Source organism: Danio aesculapii, chromosome 9 (assembly GCF_903798145.1).
Source record: "Danio aesculapii chromosome 9, fDanAes4.1, whole genome shotgun sequence".
Classification (NCBI taxonomy): Eukaryota; Metazoa; Chordata; class Actinopteri; order Cypriniformes; family Danionidae; genus Danio; species Danio aesculapii.
The window spans coordinates 44,166,289-44,184,239 of record NC_079443.1 but is presented as its reverse complement, the minus strand read 5'-3'; the positions used below and the strand labels follow the sequence as shown (position 1 = coordinate 44,184,239).

Sequence of the window (17,951 nt, the reverse complement as noted above, 5' to 3'; positions counted from 1 at the left end):
GTAAAAAGCACTTGTGTTGTGTTGAGTGTTTTTGTTCATTTATGATTGCATTTATGAATAAATATGCATTTTATGTTTAATTTTAAGGTACCAATTTGAGAGAGATGGCAAAACATGCAGACTGCGTATAAAGGAGTGCAGACCCGATGATGAGTGTGAATATGCATGTGGTGTGGATGAGAAGAGAACCAGAGCTCGTCTCTTTGTCGAGGGTAGGTTTATTTCAGTGTTTGTAAGAAAACAGAAATAGCAGGGACATTTTTGAAAAATGTATCAGTTGCAGGCATAGAAAGTAGTATAATATTAAATTGTTTTATTTACCTCTTTAGAGACCCCGGTGGAGATTGTTAGACCACCCACAGATGTGTTTGAGCCACCAGGCTCAGATGTTGTATACGAAGTTGAGCTTAACAAAGACAGAGTTGAGGTCAAATGGCTGAGGAACAACATGACCATTGTTCAAGGTGATAAGTACCAGATGATGAGCGAGGGTAAGATTCACAGGCTTCAAGTGTGTGAAATTAGGCCACGTGATCAAGGCGAGTACAGAGTCATTGCCAAGGACAAAGATGCTAGAGCAAAGCTTGAGCTTGCTGGTAAGACACATTGTATTATATAAATAAATAAATTTATCAGTAAATATCAATCAAACTTAATCATTGTTTACAACATTGTTCCATAGCTGTACCAACAATTAAAACATTGGATCAAGACCTGGTGACAGATGCTGGAAAGCCTTTTGTTATGGGGGTTCCATACAACGCTTATCCCCATGCAGAGGCTGAGTGGTTCTACAATGACGTCAGTCTTCCAAAAGACAATATTCACACCTCTATTGATAGGACAGAATACAGGCTTAAGGACCCTAAGAAATCAGAAGAGGGACGCTATAAAATCATTGTCCAGAACAAACATGGAAAAGGAGAGGCTTTCATAAACCTCAAAGTTATTGGTGGGTTATTTTCAGTTCACTATTTTATTTTAGAAATTCATTTTGAGATTATAATAATTCTTATATATATTTCATCTTCCCAGATGTACCTGGGCCTGTGAAGAACCTTCAGGTTGTTGACACTGCTGATGGTGAGATCAGCATCGCTTGGGAGGAGCCAGAAAGTGATGGTGGCAGCAAGATCTTGGCTTATGTGGTAGAGAGACGTGATGTTAAACGTAAGACTTGGACTCTGGCCACTGACTGTGCCGACAGCACAGAGTACACTGTAACTGGCTTGCAGAGAGACTCCAAGTACCTGTTCCGTGTCTGTGCACGCAACCGAGTTGGAAGTGGGCCTAATGTTGAGACAGATAAAGCTGTTCAAGCAAAGAATAAATTTGGTAAGTCAGAAAAAAGTCAAGAATATCACATTTTTGTGCATCCCAGCCAGTGATTATAATTGTGTGTGTCTTTTTTTATACACTTCAGATGTTCCTGATGCACCACAGAATGTTATTGTTGGAAATGTCAACAAGTTTGGTGCCACAGTTTCTTGGGAACCACCTCTGTTCGATGGTGGATCTGAAATCACATCATACATTATTGAACTCCGTGACAGAACTTCTGTGGTCTGGGCTCCAGTTATGGTGACCAAGCCACATGAACGTTCAGCCATCATTAATGATGTTATTGAAAACAAAGAGTACATCTTCCGTGTTAAGGCTGAGAACAAGGCTGGAATTGGGAAACCAAGTGCTGCTACTAACCCAGTGAAGATCATGGACCCCATTGGTTTGTAAAATCTCAAATATCTTTATTTTAGCACACATGAAATCTTTTATACCTATTTTAATTATTGCAATGTTTTGATTCGCAGAGAGGCCAAGCCCTCCCCTGAATCTGACTCATTCTGAACAGACTAAGGACTCCTGTTTGTTGACATGGGAGACTCCCTTAAAAAATGGCGGCACAGCTATCACTGGCTACATCATTGAGAGATGTGAAGAAGGTACAGACAAGTGGCTCAGGTGTAATGCCAGGCTTTGTCCAGACCTGCTCTACAGGGTAAATGCAATAACTCGCTAATTACTAAAGTTGCAAATATAAACTTTACTCGAGGAGGGACTTGTACTGTGTACTAGTATTGTTACTTAATGCTTATTATGACATACTTTCCACAGATGTCAGGCCTGAAGTTTGGGAAAAAATACAGCTATAGAGTACTTGCTGAGAATGCAGCAGGGCAGTCTGACCCCTCAAACATTGTTGGACCGGTGCTGGCAGATGATCCACACTGTAAGTGATATGTCTTACTGCATCCCACAGATGCTTTGCTTATATCTGAAACTTAAAAAATGTTCCACTACATGATTTTCTTCATGTGACGCAGATGCACCCACTCTTGACTTGAGTGCTTTTAAGGATGGTCTGGAAGTTTTTGTCCCCAACCCTCTCTCAATCCGTGTCCCTATCACTGGGTACCCCATTCCCACTGCAAAGTGGACGTTTGGTGAAAATGCACTTACAGCTGGTGACCGTGTATCTATGGTCACAAAGTCAACCTTCACAGAGCTTGTTATAACACCAAGTGTGCGCGCTGACAAAGGCACATACTCTTTGACCCTGGAAAATGATGTGACCAGTGTATCAGGAGAGATTGAAGTTAATGTCATTGGTATGTAGAATATTTTATAGACATATAATTATCAGTTACCAGTTCAGAAAGTAAAAGTTTTGTTTTATTTTACTCTTCAGCATCTCCAAGTGCCCCCAAAGACTTAAAGGTTGCAGAGGTAACCAGAAAGCATGTCCATTTGATGTGGGAGGCACCTGAACATGATGGAGGCAGTCCAATCACTGGCTACCAGGTTGAGAAACGTGAAGTGTCCAGGAAGACATGGGTGAAAGTATGTACATTAGCATATCTTTGACCATTAATGTTCGTGAACTATTGCATGAACCTGCTGTGATCACTTTACTTGTGTGTATGTGATTTTAGGTGATGTCTGGTTTGCAAGACCAGGAATATACAGTCACAGATGTTGTTGAGGGCAAGGAATACTTGTTCAGAGTAATTGCTTGCAACAAATGTGGACCAGGTGAACCTGCCTACATTGAGGATCCAGTGAATGTGTCTTCACCTGCAAGTATGTGTTAATTCTAATAAGAGATCAGAATGTGTTAAACATTCACAACGTTAAATGCATGAAAACTTCATCATTTCACTTTTGTGTGTTTTACAGCTGTACCAGACCCACCAGAAAACCTTAAATGGAGAGACAAGTCTGCTAGCAAGATCTTCTTGTCATGGGAGCCACCCAAGTGGGATGGTGGAACTGCTATCAAAGGTTATATTATTGACAAATGTCAACGAGGCACTGACAAGTGGGAGCCATGTGGAGACCCGGTGCCTGAGCTTAAGTGAGTGACCATTTTCAAAGTACTTATTCTGCAAACTTAATTCAGGTGGATGCATTACACTTCTAAATAATTATCTTAATCATCTCTACAAACAGGTTTGAAGTTACTGGTCTCATTGAGGGACAGTGGTATGCTTATCGTGTGCGGGCTTTGAACAAACTGGGTGCTAGTAAGCCTTGTAAGTCAACAGATGAGATCTTGGCTGTTGATCCTAAAGGTACTTTATCAGATTATGCTTTTACATTTTAGTCCATTATGATATTAAATTAGACTCTAAGCCGAATGTGTAATGCTGTTCCTTATTACTTTCACAGAGCCTCCTGAGATTCAGCTGGATGCAAAACTGCTAGCTGGTCTGACCGCTAAAGCTGGCACAAAGATTGAACTCCCTGCTGACATCACTGGTAAGCCAGAGCCTAAAGTCAAATGGACCAAGGCTGACCTAGTCCTGAAGCCAGATGACAGAATCACCATTGATACCAAGCCTGGCCATTCAACTGTGTCCATCGCTAAGACCAAGAGGGATGACACAGCCACATATATCATAGAGGCAGTCAACAGCAGTGGCCGTGCAACTGCAACTGTGGATGTCAACATTTTAGGTAGTGTGACTTAGACATGTTATTGTGTGTTATTAAGTTTTATAATTAAAACAATGTGATTAGTTTCTGGATATTATTAATATCCAATCTTTACTAATTCCATGTAGATAAGCCTGGTCCTCCAGCTGCCTTCGACATCTCTGAAATTACCAATGAGTCCTGCTTGTTGGCTTGGAATCCTCCAAGAGATGATGGTGGCTCAAAGGTGACCAACTATATTGTTGAGAGGAAAGCTGTAGACAGTGAAATCTGGTACAAGCTGTCCTCCACTGTGAAGCAGACCACCTACAAGGCCACCAAGCTTGTGGCTTTCAAGGAGTACATCTTTAGGGTGTATGCTGAAAATCAGTTTGGCATTGGTGCCCCAGCTGAACATGCCCCAATAACTGCCAGATACCCATTCGGTATGTTGTTAAATGCCATTTTTACAATTCATATACATTTTTGCCTAACATTGGTTTAACAAGAATTAGAAATTAATAAATATGTTCACATTATATTAGATACCCCTGGTCCTCCATACAAATTGGAACCATCTGATATTGCAAAGGATGCTGTAACTCTGTCCTGGTATGAGCCTGATGAGGATGGTGGAAGTCCTATTACTGGATACTGGGTAGAAAGATATGAGCCTGACCATGACAAATGGATCAGATGCAACAAGCTGCCTATCAGGGATACAAACTTTAGGTAATGTGAATTAGCCCTAGTATGCCATTGTTTGTTTTATAAATGACATTTTTTAAACTGTCTAAAATAATGATTTACTTGCAGAGTGAAAGGACTACCCACAAGAAAGAAGTATAAGTTCCGTGTTTTGGCAGAGAATCTTGCTGGACCTGGAAAACCAAGCAAAGAGACGGACCAAATTTTAATTAAAGATCCAATTGGTAGGATAAATATTTGATAAATATCCTGCTTTGTTTATTTTGACTAGAAAATGATTACAGTTAATCGCTATTTGAAGACAGCTCAGCATCAGTGTGAAACTGATGTAAATCTTTATTTTAGATCCCCCATGGGCTCCTGGTAAGCCCACTGTTAAGGATGTAGCCAAAACCTCTGCTTTCCTGCAATGGACAAAGCCTGAACATGACGGTGGTGCAAAGATCGAGTCTTACGTTATTGAGCTCCTCAAGAGTGGAACTGATGAGTGGGTTCGTGTAGCTGATAATGTCCCCTTTCTGGAGTACTTCCTGAAGGGATTGATGGAAAAGCAAGAGTACTCATTCCGTGTCAGAGCTGTCAACGTAGCAGGCGAGAGTGAACCCAGTGAACCAAGTGATCCAGTGCTCTGCAAGGAGAGACTCAGTAAGTCATAAAGGGTGTTTTAGAGCGGTCACAATTTTTGTTGAACCGAGCACTTGCAATTCTTAATATTCATTCAAGATCTAACTGAAATTCATACAGGTTAAGAATAAATTAAGTTATTATAAAGTGAAATTCAGTCATCAGTTAGAGTTAACTATTTGATTAGCATTTAACTGGTCATGCGCATGATTCATGTATGATTCTTCCTAACAATTATCTTTCTCTTTTAGATCCTCCATCACCACCAAGATGGCTTCTAGTAGTTTCTAGTAGCAGGAACAGTGCTGAACTGAAATGGACAGCACCTGAGCGAGATGGTGGCTCTCCAATCATAAACTACATTGTTGAGAAGAGAGACGTCAGGCGCAAAGGCTGGCAGGCTGTGGACACCACTGTAAAAGAGCTGAAGTACACTGTCACCCCACTGAATGAAGGATCTCTATATGTGTTCCGTGTTGCTGCTGAAAATGCTGTAGGACCGAGTGAATTTTGTGAACTTGAAGACTCTGTTCTTGCCAAGGATACTTTTAGTGCGTACTTAGTTTTTCTTGTTCCCTACATTTTATTATTTTAAGTGTATTACTAAATTCGTCTCACCTCTGATTTTTTTCCACAGGTACCCCTGGACCTCCATATAATCTGACTATCACTGAAGTTTCCAAGACTCATGTTGATCTGAAATGGGACGCACCTCAGAATGATGGTGGAAGACCTGTTTTGAGGTAGTTAAAAAAATACCACTGACTGGTCCAGATCAGTGTTAGCCAGTCTTAACTTATTTATACAGCATTATATAGTATCCGCTATATGGTACTAATCAATATGTTGAATTCTTTATCTTTTTTTTCAATTTACTTTTATACATTTTGTTTTTTAAATTTAAAATACTCATGTTTCATGACAATTATGACCCTTTCATCTCGTAAAAAAACTTAAATTTATAGTATATATTTAAATGAAAACAATTTATACAATATATTATTAATTCATCTATCTATATTTCATCAATCAATCCATCAATCCATCAGTCTATCTATCTATCTATCTATCTATCTATCTATCTATCTATCTATCTATCTATCTATCTATCTATCTATCTATCTATCTATCTATCTATCTATCTATCTATCTAAAATATAAATCCTTAATGTTTTGCATTATGCGCATATTTCTCAGATATGTCATTGAGAAGAAGGAGAAACTTGGTACCCGTTGGGTGAAATCTGGAAAGACTTCGGGTCCTGACTGCCATTACAGAGTGACTGATGTAATTGAGGGCACTGAAGTGCAGTTCCAGGTCTCCGCTGAGAACGAGGCTGGAGTTGGTCACCCAAGTGAACCTACTGACATTGTAGTCATCGAGGATCCAACAGGTACTGTACTGTAACAAAAGCTTTAATTTTAAGTGGGTGCTCGTGAAGTTCAGAAATCTGCTTTGTGAATCAACAGAACAGGGCTTTGGTGAGGTCAGAAGTTTAAAACATTTTTTCTTAACAAATAATGATGTTTTTAGAGTTTTTACATGAATAACTAATTAAGACAGAACTTGTGAATTTTCTAGTTATTGAAGAATAATAATGATGATCACTTTATTTTGCAGGCCCACCATCACCACCACAGGAATTGCATATCACAGAGGCAGCAAGAGATCATATCTGTATTGCCTGGAAGGCACCAGAAAAGAATGGAGGAAGTCCCATTATTGGTTACCATATTGAACTATGTGAGGCTGGAACAGAGAAGTGGATGAGAGTCAACTCTCGTCCTGTCAAAGAGTTAAAATACAGAGCAGGAGATGAAGAGGGAATTGTTCCTGAAAAAGAGTATACCTTCAGAGTTCGTGCTGTTAACTCTGTGGGTGCCAGTGAGCCATCTGACATTTCTGAGAATGTATTTGCCAAAGATTCTGACTGTAAGCTACTTTTGTTTTTGTTGTTTGTAACAATTAGTAGCAATTATTTGTTAGAAATGAAACATATTGGTAACTGATTCCTCTGTGAATTACATCACTGCAGGTAGCCCAACGCTAGACTTCCAGACCAAGGATCTTGTTGTTGTAGAAGGTGAAAAGATGCACCTCCCAATTCCATTTAGGGCTGTGCCATCACCAAAGATTACGTGGCACAAAGATGGAAGTGAAATGAAGGCTGATGAAAGAACCTTCTTCAGAGCTGAGTACACATCCTGCCATCTGGAAGTTCCAAACTGCTTACATGCTGATGCTGGCCAATACAAAGTTACCTTGGAAAACAGAAATGGTTCCACTAGTGGAACAATCAATGTTAAAGTTATTGGTAAGTTTTAGTTCTGTAATAAGCTTCTTTATTGGAATATTTTATTTGTATGTAATGACTGATTATGCTGACAAAACAATGAAAGTAATTTGTACATTTTAAACCAGTGCTACTCTTGCTTTTCTTTTTTATAATTATAATGTTTTCTGCAATTGTTAGGTCTTCCTGGACCATGTAAAGATATTGTTGCTAGTGAGATTACCAAGAGCACCTGCAAGGTATCCTGGGAACCTCCAGACTATGATGGTGGTAGCCCTATTCTCCACTACGTGCTGCAGCGCAGAGAAGCAGGCAGGAGAACCTATGTCAATGTTATGTCTGGAGAAAACAAAGTGAGTTGGCCTGTAAAGGATCTCATTCAGAATGGAGAGTACTACTTCCGTGTCAGAGCCGTCAACAAGATTGGTGGGGGTGAATTTATTGAGCTTCGCAACCCTGTAATTGCAGAAGATCAGAAACGTATGTAATGGGATTCTTTGAAAGCATGTTGTATCTGCTTTTCATTTTGCATAACATTTTTTAATCACATTCTGTCCTTCAAAAATACAGAACGTCCTGATCCACCAGTTGATGTGGAAACCCACAACCCAACATCTGAGAGTGTTACCCTTACCTGGAAGCCTCCCATGTATGATGGTGGAAGCAAAATTATGGGTTACATTCTTGAGAAGATGATGAAAGGGGAGGAGAACTTCCAGAGATGCAATGACTTCCTTGTGCCAGTGTTGTCTTATACTGTTAAGGGGTTGACGCATGAAAAACAATATCAGTTCCGAGTTCGTGCAGAGAATGCAGCTGGTGTCAGTGATCCTTCTCGCAGTACACCTTTTATCAAAGCCACAGATGCAACTGGTATAAACTTTTGTTACTTTTTAGCAAATCTGAAGTCAAATAGTTGGTATATGTAAACATTCCTTGATATTTTGCTTCCAGATCGTCCAAAGGTATTCCTTAGCGGTAGTCTACAATCAGGCTTGGCTGTGAAACGAGGTGAAGAAATCAGATTGGATGCCAACATCTCTGGATTTCCTTACCCCCAAATTACATGGATGAGGAACAATGCAACAATTTGGCCAGAACCACTAAAGAAAAGGCCAGAAAGGCCCATTAAGAAGAAGAAGGAGAAGGAAAAGGAAAAAGAAAAGGAGGAAAAGAAGGAGGAGGGAGCAGAAAAGAAAGAGGCAGATGCAGAAAAGAAGGAGGAAGACAAAGAGGTAAAGGAGGAGGACAAAGAAAAGAAAGAGGAAAAGGAGGAGGAAGAAAAGGAAAAAGAAAAGGAGGTGGAGGAACCCGAAGAGCCTGAAGAAGAATACCATCCAAGCTTAAATGAACGTCTTACCATTGAATCAAAGAGAAAGGGTGAATCCTATATTATTATAAAAGATACTATCAGAGGCGATCATGGTGTTTTCACAATAAAAGTGGAAAACGAACATGGAATTGCCTCTGCCTCCTGTGAAGTTAATGTCCTTGGTGAGTGTTTTTTTTATTGAAATATGGTTACAAAACTTTTTGAGGTTTTCATATGATGTATACAATTATTTAATGTGAAAACATAAAAAAACTGTCCATATTTACATCCACAATGCATGTACAACTAAAAATGTAGTGTTCATATTTACTTGTTCGTATTTCAGATACTCCTGGACCTCCAGTAAATTTCAAATTTGAAGAGATAAGGAAGAACTCCATCCTCTGTAAGTGGGATCCTCCTCTGGATGATGGTGGTAGTGAAATCCTTAACTACATATTGGAGAGAAAAGATAACTCCAAGGCTGAGCTTGGATGGATCACTGTAACATCCATCCTTAGAGGATGTAAATTTCTTGTGCCAAAACTTATTGAGGGCAAAGAGTACCTATTCCGGGTCACTGCAGAAAATAAATATGGTCCTGGAAAACCATGCATCACCAAACCTGTCATTGCAAAGAATCCATTCGGTATTATGGTTTTCATCTGTTTGCTTCAGCATATACTTCATGTTCTTGTTTTTCACAGTTCATCTAAGAATTGAATTTGGCTTTTAATTTTAGATCCTCCAGATGCACCGGAGAAACCTGAAATTAAGGATGTCACAGCCAGCAGCATGTGTGTTACCTGGTTAGAACCCAATGACAATGGCAGCCCCATTGAGGGATACTGGGTAGAGAAACGAGAAATTAACAGCACACACTGGGCAAGAGTCAATCGCACTATAGTTCCTGATTTGGAAATAAATGTAGAAGGCCTTCTGGAGGGTCTGACTTATATTTTCAGAGTATGTGCAGAAAATATAGCTGGACCTGGAAAGTTCAGCCCCCCATCAGAACCAAAAACAGCACAGGCACCAATCAGTAAGTTTGTAGATTTGGAGTTGACTATATAAACCACAATCTCTTCATAAATAAAGGTAATATCAAATGAATGTCAAGTTTATTGTTTGCCATTATAAATTTTTTTTTTTATTTTAGTGCCCCCTGGTCCACCAATTCCAAGAATTGTTGACACCTCAGACTATTCAATTGACATTGAATGGGATCCTCCTGCAGACAATGGTGGTGCAGAGGTCTTTGGTTATCATGTTGACAAACTTGTTGCTGGTACCAAGGACTGGTCACGGGCTACAGAGAGACCTCACAAAACCCGCACATTTACAGTATATGGTGTTAGAGAAGGGGCTAAATACATTGTCCGTGTTGTGGCAATCAATTGTGCTGGTGAAGGAGAACCTGGTTTGACTGATGCAGTAATTGTGAGAAACCCTGCAGGTATAAATCTAAAATTGATACTCATAAGTACAAGCTATTGTTTCATTTTGAAGCAATGAAAGTGTATTCTACTTCGTTAAATATATGGTTCTGTTTATTTTCCAAAACAGAGGTTCCAGTCATCGAGCTTGATATCTCTGTGAGAAATGGTGTTGTTGTTCGAGCTGGAGAAATGCTGAGAATTCCGGCACATGTGACTGGTAGACCTCCTCCAGCTTTGAAATGGACAAAGGATGATGGTGCATTAGAAAAAGATCGTATGGAGGTTGAAGAAGTTGGACAGGACAGCACTGTTGTCATCAAAACGACAAAAAGAAGTGATCATGGCAAATACCAAATCCAAGCAGCAAATCCAAGTGGTATTAAATCTGCATGGACCAGGGTTGAAGTCATGGGTAAGATTTATTTCAACTGTTATGTGGATTTGAATCGTAAGCTCCTTTTTAAACATGTATAAATTATATACTCTTACGTTTCAAATCTGTCCTCAGATGTTCCTGGACCAGTTCTTGATCTGAAACCTGTTGTGGTTACCAGAAAACTTATGATGTTAAATTGGTCAGATCCTGATGATGATGGTGGTAGTGATGTGACAGGGTTTATCATTGAAAGGAGGGAACCAAAGATGCACACATGGAGACAACCCATTGAGACACCTTCATCTAAATGTGAGATTGTAGGTATTATTGAAGGACAGGAATACATTTTCCGTGTTGTGGCTAAGAACAAGTATGGATGTGGACCTCCAGTCGATCTTGGACCCATCCGTGCTGTGGATCCACAGGGTAAACTTTATATACACAATTTGTTTCCCTGTATTATAATCACTCACTATTATGGCTGTTTTAATGTGCTTACTGTCAAATTGTTTACTGAATGTCAGGTCCACCAACTTCTCCTGAAAAGTTCCACTATACAGAGAGAACCAAGTCCTCTGTTACAATTGAATGGAGGCCACCCCGTAATGATGGTGGTAGTCCAATCATTGGCTACATCATTGAGAAAAAGCGACAAGATCAACCAGCCTTCCAGCGGGTCAACCCAGAGCTGTGTACTGCTCAAATTATGACTGTTGACAACCTAGATGAGCTGCATATGTATGAGTTCCGTGCAAAGGCTGTCAATGCGTTTGGTGAAAGTGAGCCTTCAATAACCATGACTGTTGTCATTCAGGATGATGAAGGTATGTCCTTGTTTAACATCACTGTTCCTCACACAGTTTTCAGATGTCTTACCACATGCATTTCATGTGTCTTTTGATGATTATAGTGGCTCCAAGTTTGCATATGCTGAAACACTTCAAGGGTGATTTGATTCGAGTAAGGAAAAATGAGCCTATTGAGATACCTGCAGAAGTCACTGGTCTCCCAATGCCAAAGATTGAATGGCTAAAGGATGACGTTGTTATCGACAAGCCTACTGAGAAACTTCTATTAGAAACCAAAGAGATTGACAGAGTGACATCACATACAAAACTCTCCATCCCTGGTGTTACAAGACTAGACAAGGGCACATACACTGTTACTGCCTCCAATCGTTTGGGAACACTAAGTCATTCTGTCACAGTGGAAGTGTTGGGTAAGTTATGATATACTGTCCACAATAAATGTTTAGAGTGTTTGCTTTCATTTTGCATTCACTTAATCACTTGATCATTTCACTTTTCTTAGATCGCCCAACGCCACCAAGAAATATTGCTGTTTCAAACATCAAAGCTGAATCTTGCAACCTTAAGTGGGATGCCCCACTGGATATAGGTGGCAGTGAGCTTACCAACTACATTGTTGAGATGAAAGACCTTAATGTTGAAGATCCTGAAAAGGCTGAGTGGGTGCAGGTTACTAACTCTATTATTGAAAAGCGATATGAGGTAAGCAAAACAATTATCTCAAAGCCATTGTGTATTTAGTCATTCAAAATGTATCAAAAATAATATTGATTGTACAACACAAGTTGTGCTATGGTGTTGTTTTTTTAAGGTCAAGATTTAAGTTGCATAAAGATTGTGGTTTTTGTAGGTGTGGAACCTGGTAACTGGTGGCAACTATAAGTTCAGGGTTAAAGCTGAGAACAAGTATGGAATAAGTGAGGCATGTGAAACAGAGGAGGTTCAGATTAAGGATCCTTCTGCTCTGCCTGGCCCTCCTGAGAAGGTCACAATTGCAGAGCGCTCCAAGACAAACATGCTATTGACATGGGAACCACCTAAGGACAGTGGTGGTTCCATGATTACCGGCTACTGGCTTGAGAAGCGTGAAAAAGGCACTTCCTATTGGTCTCGTGTAAATAAGATCCTGGTTTCAAAACGTGGCATGAAAGGCTGGGAATACCAGGTTACACGTCTCTTTGAGGGAGTAGAGTATGAATTCCGTGCAATGGCTTGCAACTCTGCTGGCATTGGGCCACCTAGTGCCATCTCTGAGTCTGCCGTTGCTGACGATCCCCTGAGTAAGCGCATCATTTAAATACAATTTTTTTATTTTTTATAGAAGGTTTTATTTATTTTACATCATGTTCTATGTTTGTGTGTGTACAGCTCCACCTAGCATGCCTGCAGCTCCTGAGATTGCTGACAAAACAAAGCATAGTGTCACCCTTGCATGGACCCCACCAGCTAAAGATGGTGGCCGCCCTATCAAGGGTTACATTATTGAGATTCAAGATGAAGGCACCTCTGAGTGGGCCAGGGTCAATGATGCTGAAAATCTACATCCTTCTACTGTGTTCACCATTCCAAACCTCCCAGAACTCAAGAAATACAGATTCAGAATCATTGCAGTCAATGAAATAGGGGAGTCTGAGCCTAGTCCCAGAACCAGTGAAGTTCGCATTGAAGATATTAAAAGTAAATTTTCCACTTTTTTTGAAACTTAAATTCAAATAAGTATCTTCCAGATTCATTTTCTTGACCTTATGCATGCTCTTAAATTCACAGCTGCACCTAAGATCTTCATGGATATCAGTGCTGATGAACTGCTGTGTATTCGGGCTGGAACTCCATTTAAGATTCCAGCTACCATCACAGGACGTCCCGCTCCTAAAGTTACATGGGAATTTGATGGAAAAGCAAAGACAGAAAAGAAAGATCGTCTCCATATTTTACCAGTAGATTCACAGGTAACATATTTCCCAAATTTTAGACAAAAATAAATATATTTTTTCTACGATTTCATTCATGACTATGATTTTCTTGGCCAATAGGTTGAATCTACTGATACCACTTCAGTTGTTACAGTTCCTGTGAGTTTGAGAAGCCATTCTGGCAGGTATACAATTACAGCAAAGAACAAATCAGGACAGAAACATGTCAACGTCAGAGTAAACGTGCTAGGTGAGTCTGCACCTTAAATGCTATAAAAATTATATATATATATATATATATATATATATATATATATATATATATATATATATATATATATATATATATATATATATATACATGTGTATATATATATATATACATGTATATAAATTGTAAAAAAAAAATAAGTATTTTGCATTTTCCTCCTTTCTATAATTCTCTGACTGAACTCTCTGAACTGGCTCTGTGCATGTTAGAATGCATAAATATGCAAAAAAAAATTGCATAAACAGCTGAAACACGGCTCCCCGCAAGTAAACATCTCATTCCTGCTGTCTGGGTTTTTAATATTAATCAATCAACAAATTATAATGAAATGACTAACTCTTCTCTTGACTGAACAGCTATATAGGCTACTGTAGCTCAATAATGGTTAACCTTAATTCAATTAATACATTGAAGATACAGTATGCAGTGTTATAATTGATTATATTTTTTTCAGTTTATATAACTGCAGTTAAAAGTGTATTATAGTAATTTATTTACTATATTGAATTTACTTTCTGTTATATCTTTCTTGTAGAGTTCAGAGAGTACTAAATGGCAATTACATGTGCCTATTGAACTGTGGAGGTCAAACTGAATGGTTCAGTATTTTATTGAGTATTGTGGTATACCTAATATTTAACACACACACACACAACACACACATGTTTGTGTATGTGGCATATAACATGGTTTATTTATTAAAACTTCACACATAACATTGTGCTATGGTGTAAACTGATAATGTGATTCCAGATGTTCCTGGAGCACCTAAAGATCTTAAAGTTACTGATGTCACCAGAACCACAATGAGACTCATTTGGAAGCTGCCAGATAATGATGGTGGAGAGAGAATCAAGAGTTATTTTATTGAGAAGAAGGCTGTTAATGGCAAGGCTTGGACAGTTGCCAACGCTACTTGTGCCAGCATGGCCTTTGTCGTGTCTAACCTCCTTGAGGGACAGGACTACTTTTTCCGTGTTCGTGCGGAGAATCGCATTGGCTTTGGACCATTTACAGAGACCACAGAACCTGTTCGGGCTAGGGATCCTATTTGTAAGTAGGATTAGCCAATATTTTCAACATTTTTACACATGCATTTTTTTCAACAATTTAATTTTATTATTAACATTTTTTTTCTTCTCTTTTGATATAAAGATCCTCCTGATCCTCCAACCAAGGTTAAAATTAACCTTGTTACCAAAAACACTGTTACTCTTTCTTGGGTGCCTCCAAAGAATGATGGTGGTGCACCAGTAAAGCATTACATTATTGAACGTCTGAGCTGGGACACAAGTGGTCCACAGAAAGAGACTTGGAAACAGTGCAACAAGAGAGATGTTGAAGAGACTACCTTCATCATTGAAGACCTTAAAGAGGGTGGCGAGTATGAGTTCCGCGTTAAAGCTGTAAATGAAGCTGGTGCAAGCAGACCTTCTGTTACCGCTGGACCAATTGTCATTAAGGACCAGACCTGTGAGTAAACAGGTCATACAATTTTTTTGCTATTAAAAAAAATGTAAGTTTAATTATTTGCTGTTTCTTTTGAAACTTTTCAGGTGCTCCAAGTATTGATCTCAGAGAGGCTTTGGAAGGCGCAGAGGGATTTGATGTCAACATTGTTGCCAGGATTCAAGGCTGTCCATTCCCATCTCTTGTCTGGCACAAAGCTCCACAAGACAAGCCTGATGACAAAGTTCCTGTACAGTATGACAAACATGTCAATAAACTTGTCTCTGATGAAAAATGCAGCCTGTTTATCCAGCAGTCAAAGAGAGATGACAGCGCAATGTACACTCTCACAGCAACCAACAGCTTGGGCACAGCCACCAAGAGCATTAAGCTCAGCGTTTTGGGTAAGTACTTAAATGGCAAAGTCATTTTCTCCTAATGGTTAATTAATCTATTTCAAAGGTCAAAATAAATAATATTCTGTTTTTGTTTTCTTAGGACGTCCTGGTGTACCTGTAGGACCAATTAAGATTGGGGAGATTTTTGCTGAAAGGATTGGCCTCTCCTGGAATCCACCAACAGATGATGGTGGTTCAAAGATCACAAACTATGTTGTTGAAAAGCGTGAGGAAAACAGAAAAACATGGGTCCATGTCTCTAGTGATCCGAAGGAATGCCAATACACAGTTCAAAGGCTAACAGAGGGTCATGAATATGAGTTCCGTGTTATGGCTCAAAATAAATATGGAGTTGGACCACCTTTGTACAGTGAACCAGAGAAAGCACGAAATCTCTTTAGTAAGTTTTATTCACTAAAACCTCTAAATTTGCCTTGTGGACCACCTTGTTTATGTATGCATGATATAAATGGTCCATTGTATACTGTGGGAGGAGACCGTTAATCTTGATAAATTTTAAAATAAAGTAGGCAAAATCTCACAATAATTGTTTATGGAGCAGCAAAGTGGCTCAGTGGTTAGCACGTTTGTAAATTAGATGGTCTAAATAGTCATTAAAAAGTGTGTGTGTGTGTGCGTGTGTGTGCGTGTGTGTGTTTGTGTGTGCGTGTGCGAATGAGCAAGTGTATGGGTGTTTCCCAGCATAGTGCTTGGTTGCGGCTGGAATGGTATCAGTTGCCATAAGAATGTCATTTGTAACATTGTTTTACATTGTGCAGAAATACCATGATAATAAGCATTAAAATTTTACATTAAGAACTTGCCAATGCATAAAATGGCACAGACAAATTATATGATTATGTGTAGCGGAAAAAACAGCATGGAGCTTTGATGAATATTTATTATTTGTTAATAAAATAAAGGGATAACATTCACACAAATTAGAACGTATGAACTTACTAACAACAAAACACAGAAATTAGAACAAATACATATATCACAAAGTGCAACTTTGATAGTCTACTAGGTCTACAGGGAAAGTCACATAAAAACAATGTTAGCAAAATCTTTAAAAAGTCTTTTCATAGCTATTGCATGAAAAGAAGACTTGTGTAGGTCAAATATATAAAGGGGCAAGAGGAATATGCTGCAAACTGAAAAGACTTAAGAGAATAATTTTGAAAACTGAAAACAGTCAGCCCTAAGGACGAAACTTAAAATGAACCATTGACCAAAAAAAAACACTCTTTATGGACAATAATAACTGCAACTAGGCCTATGCATGATACTGCAAATGAAACATCAAATGAAAACTACGTTTTAGTTTTAATAAGTTGCCAAACAAAAAATCCTATACGTTAAATAAAATGATTAAATAAAATTTAGGCTAACGGATATTGCAAAAATGAATGACTTATAACTGACTGTCTCTATTTTCCCTCATTGTTCCTCATTGATCTCATTGTTTCACATTATGAGAAGCAACACACATTTGCATATACATGGTTGTGAACAAGGGAGCTCCACATTTAAAATAAATGCGCTCTGATGGAGTAAATTGAGCTCACCTTTCTGCAGTGCACACGCACACTGACTGTGCCACTTATTATGCAGTTATTTTTTTACTATCAAAAACTTGGTCAACCAAGCCTGTTTTGGTCAACTATCAGCTAGTTGACTATTAGGGGGCAGCCCTAGTTCAATGATTTCTGATTTCCAGACTTTAGGAAGCAGAATGAAACGATAACAATGTCAAATTCTGTAATTATACTTATTAAGCATCCTGAATCCCTAAAAAAAAGATTTGTTTTAATCTATTCTGACTATACCCTTCCCTTAACAGCTGTGCCTGGCCAATGTGAGAAGCCAACTGTAACAGATGTTTCAGCTGAATCAATGACGGTTAATTGGGATGAGCCAGAATATGATGGCGGCTCTCCTGTAACTGGCTACTGGCTAGAGCGCAAGGAAACTACAGGCAAGCGCTGGACAAGAGTGAACCGTGAACCTATCCGAATTAGGACTCTAGGGGTTTCACATATTGTGACGGGACTCTTGGAGGGAGCGATCTACCAGTTCCGTGTTATTGCAATAAATGCAGCTGGATGTGGCCTACCTAGTTTGCCTTCAGATATTGTTGCATGTAGAGACCCTATAGGTATGTTGTGCTTTTTTAACTTTTATAGGAATGCTTTGTTCTCTTTTTGCTGCCTACATCTATTTGTTAACATTGTACTATTTTCTAACAGCACCTCCAGGTCCTCCAACGCCAAAAGTAACAGATTGTACCAAGTCAACTGTTGATCTTGAATGGATTCCTCCTCTTAATGATGGTGGATCTATGATCACCGGTTATTTTGTGGAGTACAAACAAGAGGGGCAAGAGGAATGGGAGAAGGTATTTCCATAAGAAGTGTGTGTCTGCAATTGTTTATTGATTTTT

General features: G+C 39.0%; 1 protein-coding gene across 1 annotated transcript in view; it reads left to right on the top strand.

The window, feature by feature from the left end:
• ttn.2 (titin, tandem duplicate 2) overlaps positions 1 to 17,951 on the top strand; it is a 174,867-nt gene that overhangs the window by 97,370 nt on the left and 59,546 nt on the right. Inside the window, 43 exon segments of the mRNA XM_056465825.1 lie at positions 88 to 212; positions 330 to 596; positions 683 to 952; positions 1,036 to 1,335; positions 1,424 to 1,726; positions 1,812 to 1,999; positions 2,116 to 2,230; positions 2,325 to 2,609; positions 2,690 to 2,841; positions 2,934 to 3,081; positions 3,178 to 3,355; positions 3,451 to 3,572; positions 3,670 to 3,957; positions 4,065 to 4,361; positions 4,461 to 4,647; positions 4,732 to 4,847; positions 4,969 to 5,268; positions 5,499 to 5,798; positions 5,885 to 5,990; positions 6,445 to 6,641; positions 6,869 to 7,180; positions 7,284 to 7,562; positions 7,722 to 8,021; positions 8,112 to 8,414; positions 8,496 to 9,035; positions 9,200 to 9,502; positions 9,596 to 9,895; positions 10,013 to 10,309; positions 10,420 to 10,704; positions 10,801 to 11,094; positions 11,193 to 11,492; positions 11,579 to 11,887; positions 11,980 to 12,179; positions 12,328 to 12,757; positions 12,846 to 13,154; positions 13,245 to 13,426; positions 13,511 to 13,640; positions 14,415 to 14,714; positions 14,817 to 15,134; positions 15,218 to 15,514; positions 15,609 to 15,908; positions 17,352 to 17,666; positions 17,758 to 17,906. Of these exon segments, the coding sequence (XP_056321800.1) occupies positions 88 to 212; positions 330 to 596; positions 683 to 952; positions 1,036 to 1,335; positions 1,424 to 1,726; positions 1,812 to 1,999; positions 2,116 to 2,230; positions 2,325 to 2,609; positions 2,690 to 2,841; positions 2,934 to 3,081; positions 3,178 to 3,355; positions 3,451 to 3,572; positions 3,670 to 3,957; positions 4,065 to 4,361; positions 4,461 to 4,647; positions 4,732 to 4,847; positions 4,969 to 5,268; positions 5,499 to 5,798; positions 5,885 to 5,990; positions 6,445 to 6,641; positions 6,869 to 7,180; positions 7,284 to 7,562; positions 7,722 to 8,021; positions 8,112 to 8,414; positions 8,496 to 9,035; positions 9,200 to 9,502; positions 9,596 to 9,895; positions 10,013 to 10,309; positions 10,420 to 10,704; positions 10,801 to 11,094; positions 11,193 to 11,492; positions 11,579 to 11,887; positions 11,980 to 12,179; positions 12,328 to 12,757; positions 12,846 to 13,154; positions 13,245 to 13,426; positions 13,511 to 13,640; positions 14,415 to 14,714; positions 14,817 to 15,134; positions 15,218 to 15,514; positions 15,609 to 15,908; positions 17,352 to 17,666; positions 17,758 to 17,906 (10,996 nt within the window).